This window comes from Fringilla coelebs (genome assembly GCF_963513975.1).
Source record: "Fringilla coelebs genome assembly, chromosome: 4".
In the NCBI taxonomy this organism is placed as follows: Eukaryota; Metazoa; Chordata; class Aves; order Passeriformes; family Fringillidae; genus Fringilla; species Fringilla coelebs.
Genome location: NC_140032.1, coordinates 24,025,277 through 24,044,873, shown reverse-complemented (window position 1 = coordinate 24,044,873; position 19,597 = coordinate 24,025,277). Strand labels below are relative to the sequence as shown.

The window sequence follows — 19,597 nt, the reverse complement described above, 5'->3', positions numbered from 1 at the left end:
TCGTAATTATAATAATTTTTATTTAAATCCTTACAACATTCACAGATATAGCTCCACTTAAACATCCATCAAAGAAAGGAGCAAAAAATAAAACTGACAGCACAGCAATGACAATATATGTATAAAATCAAATAAAAGGCAATAAAGGAGAGGATGGATGTATTGATGAGTTACTTCGTGTAGAAGAAATCCTAACTGGCATTAGCTACTCCAATGGAGCTACCCAATGGCGACTCCAATGGAGCTACCCAATAGCTCCTGATACTTTATCTACAGATGAAAACAGACAAGTGTTAAGCTGGAGCATCAGTTCTACAGAAAGCTTGTACAGAGCAAGGGGTTGGGGTTGGTCTACCCCCAGAATCTGTGCAACGCACTTAACATACGAAAGCTAAGACGACAGAAAGCAACGAGCAGTATGATTTATGCCAATAGAAACAGTTATCACATTAGGTGGGAAACCTTTCAGTAATACAAAAACTCTTCTGCTTCATTTGGGATTGGCAGGCACTTTATGGTCAGTTGCAAAATTTCTCTACAATCACAGACTTCTGTCACAGCCTCTGCATCACAGCTGTTGACAGCACAGCAGCATGAGCATACAGCTCTCTTCACAAAAAAAAAAAAACCCTCAGGCTATCAGGATACTATCAGCATTTTACATTTAATTTAATCATTAGAATAGAAACAGTCACAAACTTTGGTGAGGAAGGAGCCTCAAGGATAGAATAATTTTGCCAGCATTGAGGAAAGTTGATGTTAACACTCAGGCAGCTGAAAGGCTACAGTAAAATCAAAGTTGATGCAGAGAGCAGGTCAGTTGCCCTATTTATTTGGCTTGAACATTATTCTTACAACATTGTTCCATGTTTTCTCGGCACGTCAGAGAGGTAAGTTTTACCAGGCCACAAGCTGCTCATTGGTCAAGCAAAGCTAGGAATATGCTACCAGCAAAACCAAATCAAATCCCTTTTATGGAATTTCCTCCTCTTGGTCCATTTTCAAGACTTAACAGCAAGAGACAAATTCAGTATTCACATCTAAGTTCTACTTTACAGCACTGTCTTCCAACTCTTTACTCACAGCATTGTCATTCACTTACTCCTTTTAATCCTTCTCCTATATTCATTGAGTTGGATCTCTACTTAGCATCCTTCAGTTACAGCTGCATTACAATGGATCCAGTTTAGACTCCTCTCTAATTTAGTAAAATCATACAATTAGGGAACAGTAGAATGCATACATAACAGCAGTCAGACCACAAAAATTTACTCAGAAGTAACATGTTATTTTGCTTACTGTAATTACAGATTTATTTGTCTTCCACTCCCAGGATGGGGGATCAACTTAGATGACCAAATTCATTTTTACATCACAGTGGTGCCAACAGCTAAAGAGATTCTGATGTCACCATTCAAAAAACACATCATGCAACATAACAGAGGGTCTAGAATCATGCTGAGAAACTGAAACAGTAATAAGTAGGTCTGGATTTTTCTCTGATTAGATACCATTGTTGCAGTGCTTATTCTTGGGTTAGAATTTGAAGGAAAAGGCATAAATTTTTGCACTTTAGAAGGCAAAAATTCCCTATGAAGTAATTTAGAAATGCACAAGACATTATATCCCAATTCAGAAGAAGCAGTGGGAATGTAAGAACATGCACACATCCACACAGGACAGCATTCTGCTCAACTTCCAGGTTCAAGCATCAGTAAGTTGTGTTAAAGAGAGAAAATGAGCCTGAAGAGCCTAGCAAGTTACATTTAACACTCCTTTTATTGCAGTAGAAACTTTAGTTTTTATCAAATCCTCAAATTACAGGATATACACATAATCAATCTCATTGCAAGTCTTTAGCAGCTGTAGAGCATTAACTGCATGCAGTTGCCTCTGCAGTGTGCAAGTATTCTATAAATAGCTAATCACGTTCAGAGAGCAAGACAAGTAGTCAAAGAATATCATTTTCAATCACCAACTGGTTCATCAGTACCAAGAGGTTGAGCAAAAAAAATGAAGTAAGTTTCTAAATACATGGCTCTGATCTAAAAACTAATACAACTGGAAAGTCGGAATGATGTCCATATCACAAACAAGATAACTCAATAGTTACAGAAAAATACTTTGCTTCAAGACTGTTTTTGAAACTGTTTTCTCATAAGGTTTCTCTGACCATGGAAGAATAGTTGAGTGCCACAGAATTTTACAGAAGGCCAATGAAAGCCTTTATGCAATTAGAATACTAACACTTACTACAGAAAATTTGCCAAATATTTTGCCTTGAATTTTTGGAAAGAAGTTGCGTTCATACAGTATTATTTTTTCATGACCTACCCTTCAGCTGCTGGGTAAATGCATAACCAGTGTAATTAATTTATGTACTTAATTTAATATTCACTTCTGTAGTCATGACACTGGCTTCAGATCAGTTATCAGATGGATTTATGCCAAGAAATCCTACACCCATTTGTTTCAGAAGCTGCTTAAACAGGTGCATAATTCTTTATGCAAATTTCTCATAACAATGAGGGTCTCAGAAACTGGAATAACAATTTATACAGAGCTACCTACAGATTAATTTTCTAAAAAGCTAACATGCTTGAATTACTGCAGTCTCACATTTGTGGACACGAGATCAAATCTGCAATGACTCTGCAAAAGTTACTTCATTAACATTGATTAGTTCATTTGAGACATGGTTAAAAGTTTAAGCATTGCATCTTATCTTAAAATCCTACAGATCAGCAGTTTGGCTTGGTAAAACAACTTGCTATGACAAGAAAACTGCACAGTTTTCTGTGATCTGTCTTAGTATTTCTTCCAACGGTGTAAGGTAAGATCATGTCACAAGGTAGAAACATGGAAGAGTTGTTTTGAAGTATTATTAATAAAAATAGCCTCTCCTTCAAAAAGGAGTGTTATCTCTGTCAGCTTGATAGATTTTAATCCCTTGTGTTAACTTCAAAGTGAGCCATATTTCCACACTGAGTAAAGCAAATTGGACAAAATAGTTTTACAGATACATTTAGTAAGCAGAAGAATACTGTCCAAAGTGTACTGCATAGGTATATGTATCAACTGCTATCCACTGGAGACATCCTAAAGTAGCTATAGTTCCAACTAACATAAACCTAGTGAGCACAGATCTCTTATAATAACTTTCAATCAATCTCAAACAATCCTTGATTTAAAAAAACAAAACAAAACAACAAACTTGTATGATAGGGCATGTTTTAGGTAGGATGTAGCTACTTTTTTCATCAATTAACAATACAGCACAGTTAATTTAATTTTCTATTATTTGTCTTTGATATGCTAAGTTTCATATTATCTCCAAGAAAAGCATTTATGTATTTTTATACAGCCTGGAGTGAAATCAGTGAAAAACCAGGAATTTCCAATCATCAGCAGAAGTGCCAGCTGCTCACAATGTTCACAAAACACGAGTGCCTGAATTTGGCTATGCAACAGTTGGTGCCAATCTGCTTATAAAGGAAATGCCACTGAGGCATAGTCTTCTTACAAAAACAGGGCATGAGGGCTTCGTTATTAAGTGTTCAACAACAATCCTGAGCTCGGTGAAGAGAGTCCTGAAAAATCAGATTTAAAGACAGTTTTAAAATCCTAGGAAGTATTATCCACATATATCTTTTTCATTAACTTCTTTTCTCAATATCACACTCACATACACATTTTAAGTTAAATTCTTTAGACCAACTCAGTACTGCTTCCAAGAGCTTCAGAATTCTTGACTTTTAAACATTAACATTTTAACTAACTCTATCCTCAGCTGGAAGTTACTGAGCTAGAGACAGCAGAAAACCTCCACTTTCAAGCAAAAAAACAAAGGAAAAAAGAAAGACTATAAAGGCTACACAAGCACTTTAAAAAAGAGAAAAAGGAATAATGCTTTATCACAAATAGTGTAAGAAGCTGAGAGGCTAATGTGTTTGTGCTACTTCTTAACAATATGCAAGAACCCTGCACTGTAGAAGCAGCTATTAGAAGACAGACATGAAAAATAAAACTCTCATCACCAATTTCCCTTAAAACTACAAAAATGCCAGCAGAACATTTTGGATAAACTAGTTCTACTGAATGTCAATTTTACTATTGTACAGCTTAAAGTATTTTTTAGATACCAAAGTAGTAAAGCAACTTCATAGATGTTGTTAAAAATAAATGTATGTAGTAGAATGGAACAATAGATTTCTTACAAAAATAGGAATAGAAGACAATTAAGCTTATGATTCTCACACCTGTCTTTGCATATCGTGGCAGTCAAAGCCACTTTCTTGGCACTCTAGCAAACCATTTTCTGATCAAGTAGACTGGAAAGTCTGTTCACAAAATCTTATGCTATGCAATGCTCATTAGAAAACTAAAAAGCACTCAGCTGAGAAAACACTCATAGGAATATTTATGATTTCAAAGTCTAAAGCAATAATATTGGCTTGACCAACTGTCAAAATCAGTAAGGTTCTATTTCAAATACAATTAGCTTTATTTATGAATTTAACTAAAGAAGGTAATGAACAGGATTAAGATCATCCACAGAATTTTTTATCCCTTTTTATTGCACAAGTTTTTAAGTGCCTATTCGGATTTGGGGTCAGCCTCAGATGTGCCTAGAATCTTAAAAATAAGGGTATCTCTCTGATAAGAAAGACTTTCTCTTCCCAAAGTGTAGTTTTAATTACACAAGCATGTTCTGAAAGCTCCCATTCAAGAACGGTGGTACTTTTCTGATCACTTACATGAAATAAATCTAACCTTTAATGAGCCACTGTTTTATTTAGCATCCAGGTGTATTTCACATTCTACAACTGCCATTTGCAGACAGAGTTCTGCATTCATTTTAGAATGTCTAATGGATGTCTAAGCACTATGCAGTTAAACACAAACTTCCAAAACCAATTTAGCACTTACCGACAGTACGGATTTCGCCGAGAAGAGTAGCGTAATGTAAGAAACCTATAGTAAATGAATGGCTGCAGCAGACTCCCTTGTCCACTGAAAGAGAATAGTTCAGTAGAGCTTATTAGTGACAAACAAAAAACCAAACAGAACACCAAACCCAGGACTTTTTGAGAAAAATTTTTTAAGGAAAGCAAGTAAACTACTTGGGCTCAAAACCAAGTTAAGATTTGGGTCACATTGGATCAGAAAATCTAGATCTGACAAGCAAAAGTACATAACTATACACTTACAAATGCAGAAACATAGAATAAAACTGCTCAATGAAACAGTTAAAGAAGTGCTGTTCTTGCATTGATTTTATATTTATGAAGCGTTTTTATATGCCTCATTTCTGGTGGTGTGCAAAGAATTACAGGAATGATGGTGGACACATGTTCCATAGCAAGAAAACACTTGTTGGTGAGCCCAGAAATTGTCTGCCATAAGCAGTCCAGTTACAGTGACCCAGTTCAATCTAATTGCAGCACTTTGAATATCTGGACCATATTTCTAGCATCTTTTGCAAAACTTCTCAAAACACACTGCAGACAATTACAGATGTATAATAGATTATAATGCCAAGCTAATATCCAGTTATTTCAGTTACAGTGAAATTAGGCTTTGGTATTTCACAAAACTGCTGTTTGACATGGCTGTGCTGTGAAATAGTGGAAACGTAGCACACGAACCATACACAGTGAAGCACAGAAATGCCCTAAGTTTCAGTGACTGAAGCCACTTTAAATAATGCATTATTGAAAAATTCTGTTTGAATTTAACCGTGATGGCAAGTAAGTTCCAGTAAGTAGAACTCCTTCAAGTATTAGCAGCATCTTTAGCCAAAAGAAAAATACAAAGTGAAAGTGAGCTACAGGAGGGAAGAAAGAGGAAATCTTGAAACCTATACAGTACTGACAAACAATTTAATATGCTACAACATTTAAATAACAAAAGCTCACAATAGCTGCATTTAGCAAATCAATTATTTTTAAGTTTGGCATATGACCTTTTACAAGCTTCAGTATCTACCAGATGACAGATCAAGCAGCAATATTTCACATACTACATTCTCCACAGAGAAGGAAAAGGAAAAAACCCGTTGTACTAAGTTCAAAGCACTTGAAAGTTTCAGATACCGGATAGAGTGTATCTGTCAGCTGGTAAGTGGTCTCAGATGGAAAGCAATCCTTGAGGGCTGAAGCATTGAAATGTTCAGCTGATATATCAAAAGATAAAGACAAATTATGCATCCTATCCAAGAAGGTAAAGCCTCCCTTCTACTGTTTATGAGACCACTCAAGACAAATGTTCCTACTATGCTATAGCTTGCATAGAACAAAGACAAAGACAAGACAAATGTTCCTACTATGCTCTAGCTTGCATAGAACAAAGGCTGCATTCCCCCTCAAAATATTAAAAAGCAATGACCCAAACTTCTGTGACTGGCAGGTCATTATGCCTGTAAAACTTCAGTAGGATGACAACATGTTCGAGATCCCTAAAATGACTCCAACAGTCAACACAGCAAGAAAAATCAAATGGAATAAAAAAACCCAGAAGGGTCACTGCTCAGAAGCAGCATAGGAGAGAATGCAACCTACTCCTGCTTGCACATTTTTTGCATAATGAAACTGTGCCATTTAAATTTCAGGAATCTAATTGTCAAAAATAAGAGTTCACTTTCAGTGAAGCTGAAGATCTTAATATTCTACTAAATGAACCAAAATTAAACTTACTGAACAACGTTCTGATAGAAATGTAGGCGAATTCAAGTGTCAAGCCTGAAAAACTCCCATGTGACTCATCACCCACACTATGAAAGGGAAGGTGTTTTGGTGCTCAGTTACATCATAGTGAACACCTTTTGATGTCAAGATGCACCAACTTAAGAAGCCCAAGAATCACTTAAATTTTATTTGAAGTTCAAGCCTTTGTCAGCCAGAACCAAACAAATGGAGTACTATAAGCCACAGAGAACTCATTTGCAAAAAGCAGTCTTGTGTAGCAAGTTTCTAATTATTTAAGTATTTATCATTATTCTTACCTGAAGAGCATAAAAACTGTAGCTGGCATCAGGAAAATTTCATTGCAAGCAATGAATTTTAGAATATTCTGTTGATTAGCATTCAGTTTCTCTAAGAGATTTCTCAAAAAGGGCAAACTATTTGAACTTCGTGCCTTTAAAGAAGAAAAAATTATTTACAGAAAACATTAAAGTTACATCTATCTCCATTAGTAGAGAGAAAACAAAAAGCAAACAATTGCTATTTACCACCCATTTCAACATTTTAAGACTTCATCAGTTTTAAGATTAATATCCTAAGGAAAACTACTGCCGGCTTGGAACTGCATAATTTACAGAGTTCAAATGAAAGCATCAGATGTTGCAATTCCTCACCCACCAATTTTAGGTTCACCTGCACAGAGACAGCCATGAGCCTTGTTCAGTCCACTAGGAGGAAGTACCCATGGTAGCAAGACAGCCCAGTTAGGAACAACAAAGCCTGGAGTTACGTTAGGATGCACAAGGCAGTGCATTGAGCAGCAAGTCCAGCTGGCAAGTATTTTGCTTGCTAGTCTCACCCGGTAGTTTGTTACTTTATTACTGAAATGGAACTATAAAATTCAGAGGCTATGGTTTAGCTTGAAAAAGACATGTCTTAAGTTTCAACTTAATTGTTCCACAGATGTTGTTTCCTTCAAAGAAATGCATTTGAAGAAAAAAAATTAGTGAGAAAAATAGTTAGCTGAGATTCTATATTACAGTTTTCTCTAATTACTCTAATTCCTCTAATGCAGCCAAAGAAAACCAAACCAGAGGTGCAACTCAAACCTGTTTAGAAACCCCCGAGAATACTAACTGTACTCATTGTAACATATACATATCATACTTACATCAAGAACCTTCTTTGTGTATGTGGCAGCATGAAGCAAAGAGAACAGCAGAACTGGAAAAATACTCACTGAAGCAAGCCATAAGGAAAATTACAGGCTGTGCAAGTGCTTAATTTTTCCATGATATTATACCAGTGACAGGTTGATGGATCTTTGCAAAAGTTTGGCTGGAATGACCTATACTGGATGAAGATATGTCTAAGTCTAAGACCTATACTTATAGCTCTTCCTTCTGCTTCTTACACCTCTTTGCTATGCACTTTTATTAACTTCAAAATATGGGTGTCTGCAAGTATGCAAAAGTATAACACGTACCATTAGACACCAGTGTGCTTCTACTGAAATGTGTTCTCTCTGCACAGAAGGCACACCTGAAATTACTATTCAAAACCTCTGAAATACACATAGCCGTAGTTTTTGTTTAAAGATGCTACACAATTAATTTCTTTACTAAAGAACATGCAGTTGCCAGCCATTCTGATTTTACAGAGCAAGCACGTAGACATTTCTCTGCCAGAAGGATTTTAAGAGTAGGACATTAAGTATATATCATGTGGCATTAAGAAAGGTCAGCTCTGACATGTCACCTCTGACAATCCACAGGAGCAAATTTTGCAGACTTTATCAGTTTAATAACTTACCTGAGAAAGCTACTACTGAATAATTATCTCTCTACATGATGAATGTCTACTACAGTGAGAAGACATGTATAAACCCTGCACTGGCAGTAAATGAAATACCATCTTCTCCAAATATCACTGGAGTCTGGTCATAAAATCCACCAAACTTAAGCCTTAAAAAAAGAAAATCTAAGTAGACAGAGAATGCAGTGCTCTAATTATAGAGCTGATTAAACTGAATATGGATCAATCAACATAAGTCTCTCACATTTTACATAGAGTACGTTCTATAAATAGCAAACATATCAAACTAGTTTAACTAGCTTTTCAAATCGTGGCAAAGGCGATGAAAAGAATCATGTTTTTAATATATTTAAAAACATTAGCAGGATGACACAAGAAAAGGATACTTGTAACAGGGTAGGAATTCACAAAGATAAGGGAGTACAACAGGTAATGGCAGCTGTCCTCCAGCAAAGCCTGAGCCAGAAATGCCCTGCTCAGCTGGAAGTGCGGTAGCCTTTGGTGTAGTCGGAGGGCACTGGTAAGAGCATTTGCCAGCAAGGCACGCTGGTAAAAGCTTGCTGCTTCATGCAACCTGCAAATCATCAGAGGAGATGTTACCATGTGAACCAAGCTCAGAAGTCTTCTACCTTTGAGAATTGCACTGCAACTGAACAATACCCGAAGTATTTATTTATATTATTGTACATAAGCACTACTCCTAGAAAATAACTCAAAAGCTGTTTAACACTGACTTTACTGTAGATGCCTAAGACAACTCAGTATAATACTCCATTTACACACAAAAACATGCATTTACCACTACTTTACATTTTTTCAATACATTTTCCAAGCACATCTACAAGTGTTTTAAACCAATCTAAAATCTGTAAGCTATTCTGACAAGAACCATCTAAGTAACCTGAATAACAGCAATTTACCTTACATGAAAAAACAATTCTATGCAAAGATAACCTAGTTTGTTTGTAAATGCTTATATTTCAGTATATAATAGTTATATTTATATTACAGTACCTACCCTAGAAGAGGCAGGACAAATAAAGCTGAGCAGTAAACCGTGAACAAGCGGGAAATCCACATTGCTGTATCCAACTTGTTAGCCATCAGAAATTGCTACATTGGAAAAGAAAAAAAAAAAAAATCCCACCAGAAGTTGGTATCTTGGTATCTTAATACTTGCATACAATGAACATTCTTCCCAACCCTATTAAATTTCAAGTCTTTCTCCAATCTCAAATATAAGCAAATTATAGCTTGAAGCAGAAAGCTTTTTTTGGTTCTGTAATATTTGGCTCATATGATGTTACCAGCCAGATCAAAAACAGCTCAGCTTCTTCAAACCAAGAGGTTCCTTTGTACATTACAATCAAACACAGTGCTAAGAACTTCTAGAAAACTAGTTTTTCTATCCAAACGCGCCTCACTAAACAGCCAGCTTCACAAATGTTATCACGTAGGGTCTCTACACCTGACTGACTTTTGCTTCAAGGTTTCTTTTAGAATTCAGTGCACAAACCTAGGGCTAAATCTCCACAATTCTTAGTGAGGTGGGAAAAATACAGGGTCATGTAAAGTTAGCATAACCACATAACAAGGAAAGTGGTATTGTTTTGGCTTACATATTTCTGGTCTGAAAAAAACATAAAAGTTCACAGTAATCCTGCACCTCTCTTCCCTAACCACTGCCCTCCTCAGTCCTGATATAGCCAAAGTGCCAGAAAGGCTCTAATGAAACACAGAATGCTTTTGGCTATATGTGCATCAGAGTCAAAACAACAGCTTCCTTCCTTCTGATAGAGTTCCTATTTTTTTCCAGATTTGGACCACCTTTTGAAGATTCTTCTTTTCCTCAATATTTCTAGTGCATCTCTGTGGAAATGACCAGAAACCTACAAGCATCTTCATGATATGGTTTTGTATCTTACTTACACAATATAAGCACAGAAATGGCATGAAGCTGTGTCAAGGCCAGGTTAGATATCAGGAAAATGATTTTCTCCCAGAGGGTGTTTGGGCACTGGAACTGGCTCCCCAGGGAAGTGGTCACTGCACCAAGCCTGACAGAGTACAAGCCTCTGGACAATGCTCTCAGGCACACAGTGTGACTTCTGGGGTGTCCTGTGCAGGGCCAACGAGTTGGACTCGATGATTCTTGCGGGTCCCTTTCAACTCAACATATTCTACGATTCTGTGAAGTACGGACGCTAGCACACTGAATTACTTTCAATTCAGCCATTTTCAAGCGCGGCGGCACACCAACAGCACGCTTTCAATCGGAAAGCGAAAGCTGCTCACCCCTGCCCGCACCCGGGCGAGCAGTGCCCCGCTCCCCCAGCAGGACCACCCCGCCCGCCGCCGGAGCAGCACCGCGGCCGGCCCGGGCCCCCCAGGCCCGGCAGCTCCTTACCACGGCCCCGCCGCCGGCCCCGCCTGGCATGGGCCCGTTCTGCGTGGAGTCCGCCATGGCCGCACCTGCGGGGAGAGAAGCGCCTCAGTTTGCGGGACACGGGCGACCGCAGCCGCCGCTCCCGAGCTCCCGCTCCCGGCCCGGCCGCGACCCACCGCAAGCGCCGCACCGGGCAGGGAACACGCTCCGGCAGATCCGCACTCCCGGATGCGGCCGGACGCCACTTCCCGCGGGCCGCGGGGCTGCCGGGCAATGTAGGCGGTGTCTGGGATGCTCCCGACGGCGCCGCGGGCCGGCGCTGGGAGGCGGCGCGGGGATGGCCCGGCGGGACCGCGGCGGGCGCGGGGCTGCGATTGCGGGGCGAGCCCGCTGGTCCCTGCTCCGCTCGGACATCAGGTGCTCGGCTCCGTCCGTAGGGTCTGTTCAGGAGCACTCGCGTGTGGTGACAGCAACAGCAGCAGTATTAAAGCTCGCTTCGGCCCCAGTTTGGGGAGTGTTTGTTCACTGAGGGCCAGCTGGATCTCTGGGTTTTCTATAGCAGCCTGGCGAGGCTCAGTGCTGAGCATCAGCAATATAAACGGGAATCGTAGCGTCACAGGAGCCACGCAGGGCGCTCCGCAGTTCTCGGTGCTGCAGTGGCCCGGTGGTGTCAGACAAAAACGGTGCAAGGTTGTGCCCCTGTGTTTTAGTGTCATTGGTTCCCTATAATGTAAAAAGACGGGAGAAAAAACCCAAACACGCACCTCTTCAGAGCCACGTGGGCCTAAAGACTGTAAGCAGTATTATGTTAAAAAGCAGGGTTTTTGAAACAAGTTTCTGAAATTTTGGTCAAAAATCATCAAATCATAAAGCTAGGGAGCTTTACTCAGGTACAGGTATATCAGCAACCTCTGAGAGAAGGATGGCACAAAGCAGAAGCAGCCTTCTGTTTGCTTTGCGACATGTAGCTTATGTAATTTGCAAGGGCTTGGAAAAGTTTAATCCTCCCTTCATTAATCTTCCCCTTGCCTTTAATATTGGTGGTTTTTTTAATTATTTGTGCCAGATAGCTATGTGAACATGTTTCTGTTCTCCGCTGGAAGTCTGTAACTTGTCTGAAGTGGCATCAAAACAAAAGAAAACAAAATGCAGGCCTGGTGACCGACAGCTTTGACTTTTGGCTGCGGTGGCTTCATGTAGTTGTGCTCTGGCTTTCTCTCAAGGATGTGCAGCAGGTTCCCCCTCCTGGCAGCACGGGTTACAGGACAGCAAGCGTCTGCTCCAGCTTCTAATCGTTCCCAGAGGTTTTCAATTCAATTACTCTTTAACAGCAAGAAAGACACAGTCCTGTCGCCAAGGATGTTGGGAATCAACATCTGCAATCAGCCTCATTTCTGACTTACGGTGATTAAACCTGAAAATTGATTGAAGACTCTCAGGAAGAATGTGTAATGAAGTAGGTTGACAAGACAGGAACAAAAGAGTCAGCTGATAGGGATTCTGGTACTGTAACAACTACAAATAATCTAAGCAATCTTAGGCTAGTTAAGACTTTTAAATTGAAGATGCAGAACTTGATTTCCCACTTCTTTCCCAACCATTCATCTCTCATTTAGGTGATTTAGAAGTAGACACAAGAACTACCTCCTACTTTGAGTTGATTTTTCAGCAGGTGGAGGAGACTCTACTAAATAGCAGTAGAGAATTATGACTCTCAGTGTGTCTGCTGGGCATTCTCAGGTGTGTAATAAAAAGACTTTTTATGACAAACATGTATGCTAAACCAAAAATTGGAGTACAAATACAGCTCAGTAAATCCAAGTTGAACCATTACCTGATTACTATATTTCAAAATTAAATATTGATATATCCAGGAGATTTGTTTAGATGCAACTGAAACATGAAAACCACTGACTGTTTAGCTGAAATGTCACAAGGGGAAAAAAATGCTGGCCAGTGTTCAAGATTACTTGTATTTCTTAAGTGACCTAGGATGACAACTCCATGTCTTTAGCAAGAGTGCTTTTTCATTTCTTAGCACTTGCAATTTAGGAAGTGCTCAATGCACCTTCATGCAAAGCATTAGTTTTTAGATTCTGGTTTGGTCTCTTGATCTTAACAGCAAAAGTTGTCTTTCATAATTTTGCCTTAATTTCATTGAAATAGAATGTTAAGCCATTATTTATTTCCAAAAGTTAATGGATTAAAAAATGTCATACTTTGGAAGATTTAATATGAAATGTCCCTCTTTGCCCTTTGCAACTAGTCCCCTTTTCCTTCATACCAATCCTTGTTCTTCTGACTTTTCCCCTTTTGTTCTGTACCTGTTGTTGCTTCTTGTTTGATGTAGTCTCTTCTGTTGAGCACTTCAGACCATGCTACTGTTTAGTTTAACTTGCAAGAAGACATTAAATTATATTTTTAGAAATCAAGTGTCAGCTATTGGCTCCTCCTTTTCCCAGTTCTCCTCTGCTATGACATTACTGATTGAGCTGAGAGGAAGAGCAGAAATTGATCTGTGTGTTATGAATCATTTTCTTTCCAACAGTTGTAAGAGTTCCATACCATCAAGGCACCCGTTTGCTTTCATTGGTAATTGATAGTTCAGATATTTAGAAGAATATCATTGTAATTGCTGAGGACTTATCTATCTCATTAGCAGTACAGCCCCATTTCTCCACTGTGGCAGTCCAACACAATCAGCACAGACACAGCTGAAATTGTAACTAGCACTTCCATGTTTTCCCCAAAAAAATTTATACACCTATCAGAATTACTGACAGTAATGATACCTGGGATCAGCTTGCTCTTAATTTAAAAAGTTCTGGATGCAAAGGGGTATATTTTGACCCTTTTAGGCCCAGATGAATACACCTACTTTCACTAATCCATTTGATATCTCTTGGGAAAAAAATAAAGCACCTTAGTATGTCTGTAAAATAAGTCACACATTTTAGAATTATATGGAAGAAAATATGAATGCAGTGCTTTGCATTTGTTTAGCAAGGCTGAGACTGAAAGGCTGAGACTCTCCACAGGCAGTGCAAGTTTACTAATGCTCCCATCACCATTAATTAGATAAAGTTCAATGAAGACTTTAGGTCAGAAAGGTTAGTAATTTACTTCTGGGCACACAAGCAGTAGCATATGGGTAGAAATGGAATTCATAACTCCAGAGCCAGCATTGCCAGTTTTCTTCTTAGTCACTATGTGTTTTCAGATGAACTCATATGCAAAACTCCATTGACAATTTGAAGCCAGTTTGAATATCCAAAGAAGGCTCTGATGATGTTTCAAATAAATTACTGAGAACCTCATTACAGAGACTATGGAAATACTTTATAAACAATAATTCTTTGTCAATGCATTTTGACAGCCATAATAAATACTTTATAGAACCAGTATTTTGCATTAAAGGTTGTTTTAAATTTGAATTTTTTATTGTCTTTTTAATAGCACCACCATCACAAGCATGCAATCTCCAGTGGCGTCAGTTCTCAATCATTATAACAGACGATGGCATAGCATTGTTTAGGTGGTGTTCATCACCTTGCACCAAGGGGCACTTGAAGTTCAAATAATGATTTATCTCATTTGTCCTTGGTTTGAAAGAAGGTACTGTTGCTAACATCTGTATGCAATTTCAAATAGAGAACATTCCTCCAAGATTGATAGGATTACAGTTCCTCATAGCCAAACTAGCTCCATTATTTGTATCAGTAGTGTATAATGCAATGATAAAATAAGTTTTTATGCAAAGTTCTCATGAACAATCTGGTTCTTGTTTGAGGTTATCTCAAGCTGGCTATCCAAATCTCAAGAAACAATAAAGGACATTGGGTAAATGCCTGTTACATTTTTCAGAAAAAGAAACAGAAGTCTTCTGTCTCTACCATATTGCATTGTGATTTTTGCTGGATGGTCTGTAGCAATATCAAATATGTTCTTTTTTCTTTTCCTTCACAGTTGGAGTTTCCATTTACTCACCCTTCCTGGAAGCATTACCCTTTTAATTACTGAGTGTGTGCCAAAGCAGTGAAAAAGAGAAAACACAGTTTTTGAAGATGTGTGAAATAGATGTGCAAAATTCCTTACAGCTGCTGTGTCAGCATTTTCGTAACTCTCAGCATTTTGTTATATCTCTATGTTATTAAAATAAATGATGCAGAAGCTTCAAGTGTAAGCTTAAGACAGTACAAAGAAATATGATAACTTTTTATATGTGTTTTATAGGATTCAAGGCATGGCACAATAATTGTCATGTGATTGAATCAGAGAGCAGCCTTGCCAGTGTATTTTATTTGCAATGTCCTACCCATTAAGGACATGACAAATATTGAAAATTCAAGAATGGAAAGAAAGATGGGCAAGTCTTCTTTTAAAAATTAATTAAAGGAAGATTAGGAGGATTTTAGAAATCTGCAGCAAGAAACCATATCAACAAATGGAGGAACATAGTGAATTATAGATGTAAACTTTCGACTACCTGTAGTGTTTGATTATAAATACCACAGCAGGAGAGATTGATAAGCATCGTCTTGCAAGCTCAGAGAAGTATCTGAAAGCGTATTGATCAATGCTGAACTCAGTACTGGGTTGCTGGTAAATGGCTTCCTTATCTCATACTGATCACAGGCTACAATGAGGGAATCAAGAGAGGATAAAGGACAAAACCCCAAACCTGTGAGCTTTCTCAAGAAGTCCCGTTACAATACAAAGAATGTTAGTTTTATCTATGCAGAGAAATGTGAAATGAAGTAATTCACTTTTTAAAATACTGGCTGTTACATGATCTGAGCAAAACCCCATGAAGACTGATGTAACACTTTACATGGTTCTGCACTAATAACTAAAAACTAATAACACTATCATCTGTGGTCCTGTTTTCTTCAGCAGAGACATTATAATTACATTCTGCCACTTGCACTTCAGTGCAAGCAGAAGTTTGCAGATAAATGATTCGGGTTGCAAGCTGTATAAACTGAGTAAAAATGAACCACTGAAAAATATTTTTGCTTTTATCTGAAGATGACAAAGCCAAAGACTTCTTTTGACAAAAGTCTACCAGCCGGTATGTTGGGAATCCCATCCCATCCCAGTCACATACAAAAGTTTTCTCACACAACTATAGCAAATAGGCTGCACTTTTTTGTTCTCTGCACCCACAAAGCTGCCTCTGGCTTCATTTACAAGCATCTTTAGACCTTTGATCATGTCTGTCTGCATCATTTTTACTCTTACCATCATTGTAAATGTCCTAGGCAGTAAAGGTATGCAGGTATGTATAGAAGACCTTATTGAAATTAGAGGAGGCTTCAGAGAAAAGCTTTAGATTTTGGACATTTTTTTACATGATCTGGTATGTTTTCCTAACCAGGGTAGGTTTGAGTGATCTCATTTAATATATTGCATAAATTGTTCTTGATCTTGTAATACATACTCCAAGTGCTGAATTTTCAAAGGCACTTAGCAATACAGATAAATTCAGAAATCAGTAACTTTCTGCATTCTTCGTGAGATCCCATTCAGAAATTTAGTCACAGAAACTGAATGGGTGATTACATAATAGGAATACATAGAAATATTTTTAACCTTCGATATTGGATATTAAATTTAAAGTGCAATTGACTGACATGTTCCACAGATATTTTATTGCTTATTTTAGAGGTGGGGATATTTTTATTCATTCACAGCATATCCAATTCCAAACATAGCAGGCAAGTGTTCCAGTTTATAAAATTATTCTCTGTATTTTCAATTTTATTCTATATAAATTAGATTAATTTAAGTTTATTATCATTGCCCAAAAAAAAGGTATATGCATATTTTATCCAACTGGTTTTTGTAGCCACTGATAATCAGTAACAGCTTAAAACTTAGAAAAGATAAAGAATACATGGAAAGACAATCAGGTTAATTCAATTTGTCCTTCCAAACACTCATAGGTAAAGTCCATCCATTTAAATCTGATTTAATCATGTGCTGAAGTGGCATGAAATTGAATGAAATCAAGCTGTCCATAGCCCAGAAAATGTTCTTACTGAGATATAAAAATCCTCAAGGATATCAATTAGTCAGATAGTCTACTTGATAAGTCAAGGATAAGTTTCTTGCTCAGTCACAAAGCTTCTGATTTATATATTGACCAGAGTGACTGGTAATGGAAGAATGTTCTTTGAGGCTCATAACTTTTTATTGAATTCCATGCTGTGACTTTTGCAGAAATGTCCTGTCTAACACTCATTTAGCAATCTTTGCTTGTTTATATAGAGCCAGTAGTGATTACTTCATTGGGAAGGTAAAACACAGGGAGGTTCGAGTTCAAGAGAGATATTTGGCACCTACACAAGGAAAATTGTAAGCAGTCTGGAGATGGTCACATGTAAAATGAAGAGTTAAACACAGAGCAAGATTATTGACTTGCATGACAGCTTCTGAAATTGAATAGTTAATGTATTATCAGTCAGTGACTTGGGAAAAGAAACACAAGGAATTCAGGGCATGGCTGTAGAAAACTGAGTACACTCACTCTTAGCTTCTTCACTGAGGTTTAATGGGACTTTTGGTGAGTTATGCTATTTATTCTTCCTGATAGAAATTTCAATCTGCTGCACAGTTCTGAAAAGTAAGCAAATTCTCCTAATCAAAAGATAAAACAGAGATTTAAAAAAATGTTAAGTTTGCTTTACATTAAAGTTGGTTCAAGACCACTACAAATAGTTCTCACACAGCAACTTTGTTTTAATTTTCATGGATGACATTAGGAAGAGGGTCTTTATCAAAAACCTTGAAATATTAAAAACTCTGGCAAGCTCATCACATGATTCCTTCAGAGTCTTTTATCTGCAGCAAGAAACAATGTGCAGATGTAATGTTTAAAATAATTCTGACAGAAGCTGGAAAAAAGTTCTGGAAGTTCACCCAATGTGACAAAATTCCATGACTGCATGTATAATATCCCAGGAAAGATGCTTAAAGGAGAAGAAACCCAGGCAGTTCTCAGTATAATTCTCTGTCAGCCCATTGAGGAGACAGAAGCTATGAGAAAATATCCTCAGCAGATAAATTCATGATGAGGGAGGTAGGAAAAAGGGGAAGATGTTTGGCCACTAGGAGTTATTCATTGTAAGGATTTTGGGCAGCATTCTAGGATTAAGACAAACAATGTGGGAAAAAAAAGAAGATGGGAGAAGAAGATGAAAAGGGAAAAGTTTAATTTGTATACTAATTTTAGCACAATTTTAAAAAAAATCCCCCAAAACCAGAGAAATAGAGGTGTTAAAATAGCTAAAGAAATGTCAGTCTGGAGGAGGCTGAGTTGTAAGAAGAAAGCTGTAGCAAGCTTAGTGACAGGAATGTGCTTGACAAATAAGAGATGAACAATAAGAAATGAGAGAATCATTTACATGCAGCAGGATATGGATCTGTATCCTTGAAGATTTTCAAGATACAGCTATAGTCCTACTTCAAGGGGGGAGTGGCACCACCTAGTCCCTGGGATCCCTTCCAATCAATATTTGTTTGGTTTTGTGCAAAGTGAGAAGCTTAAGCAGACAAATGGAAGAAACTGGAACAACTAGAGAGGAGTGTGACACCCACCATTGTCAGGATAGCAAATACCTCATGGAGTAGCAGACATGTTGTTAAGAGGTGCTGAAGCATAAGGAGTCTTAAAGATTCGTAGGAATTAAAGTGATGAGTGAAGGTTAATAACAGAATAAATGTTTTAATGAATTCCATCATCATGAGAAGTGTTGATTTCTAAGATACAAACACAAGAATACAGTTATTTGTATTCATACAGTATAGCTATTCTGAAATGCTACAGCTCACAAACTTCCTCATCAATACTGCATCAAAAAGCTGAGCTGCTGCACCAATCTTGGGTTTGGAAATAAAAAAATTTCTATTATAACTATTTGTTGAAAATAACACTGGACTAAACAATTTCAAATTGACATGGTCCAAAATAAATTGAATAAACAAAAGATATTTCTGTAAGCTTTTTATATTTTACAAGAATATCCATCAATAAATTAAGTAAATTACCAGTGATGTCATCCATTCAGAGAAATTCAATTAAAAGTAAAATAAGAAAAAATTATATATGCTGCAGCAGAATGTCTGTAATCCCTTCCCCTGGCTAAAAATGGCCAGGAGGGAAAAAAAAAATCTCAGTATTAGGGAGTGTAGGCTGGTGACATACATTAAAAATTAGGGAGCTGAAACAGATTATAAAGATTTGTGTTCTTCAGAGGCATGGCAGATTTTATGAGAGGACATTAGAAGAGAATTGCTGTGTATTAGGTAACAGCAGGACAGGCATGCAATTAGTTAGGTTGAAGTTGATATAAAAATAAAGGAGTATAAATTGCTAATTATGTATTTAGAGTAGAAACAAGAGGAATCTGTAAGATCCTTACGGTGAAAACAGTGGAATTAAAACATCTAAATACTCGTAAAATGCAGTTTAGTAAATTTATAGAGCTTGAAAACCCAGATGATTCCTTCTGGAATGCTAAGAAGAAAGTTTCTGAATCATCCACAGAGGGTTGGAATTAATTTCACCCATTCATTGGGAGGCTTGAAACAGCATCAGACATGATTGTTTTTACTGTTTTGTTTTAAAGGACACCATGAACAAATGCACAAAAGGAAGAAGATTTCAGTGGTTAGTGCATCCTTTGAGAACTGCTGCTGCTAGTGCTGCCAC

General features: G+C 37.7%; 1 protein-coding gene across 3 annotated transcripts; it reads right to left on the bottom strand.

Moving 5' to 3' along the window:
- Positions 1-11,105, bottom strand: TMEM33 (transmembrane protein 33). Of its 3 annotated transcripts, none has more exons than XM_084204255.1 (8): positions 11,075-11,105; positions 10,906-10,970; positions 9,517-9,611; positions 8,885-9,072; positions 7,855-7,922; positions 7,004-7,137; positions 4,930-5,013; positions 1-3,590 (listed from the first exon to the last, which is right to left on the bottom strand). In XM_084204255.1, exons 2-8 carry the CDS (start codon positions 10,960-10,962, stop codon positions 3,461-3,463), a joined length of 756 nt encoding a protein of 251 aa, XP_084060381.1. In that variant the 5' UTR covers positions 10,963-10,970; positions 11,075-11,105; the 3' UTR covers positions 1-3,460. The 3 variants fall into 3 exon arrangements, with proteins under 3 accessions (XP_084060381.1, XP_084060379.1, XP_084060380.1); XM_084204253.1 differs by having other exon boundaries at positions 11,061-11,099; XM_084204254.1 differs by having other exon boundaries at positions 10,906-11,098.
- Positions 11,106-19,597: the final 8,492 nt, after the last annotated feature.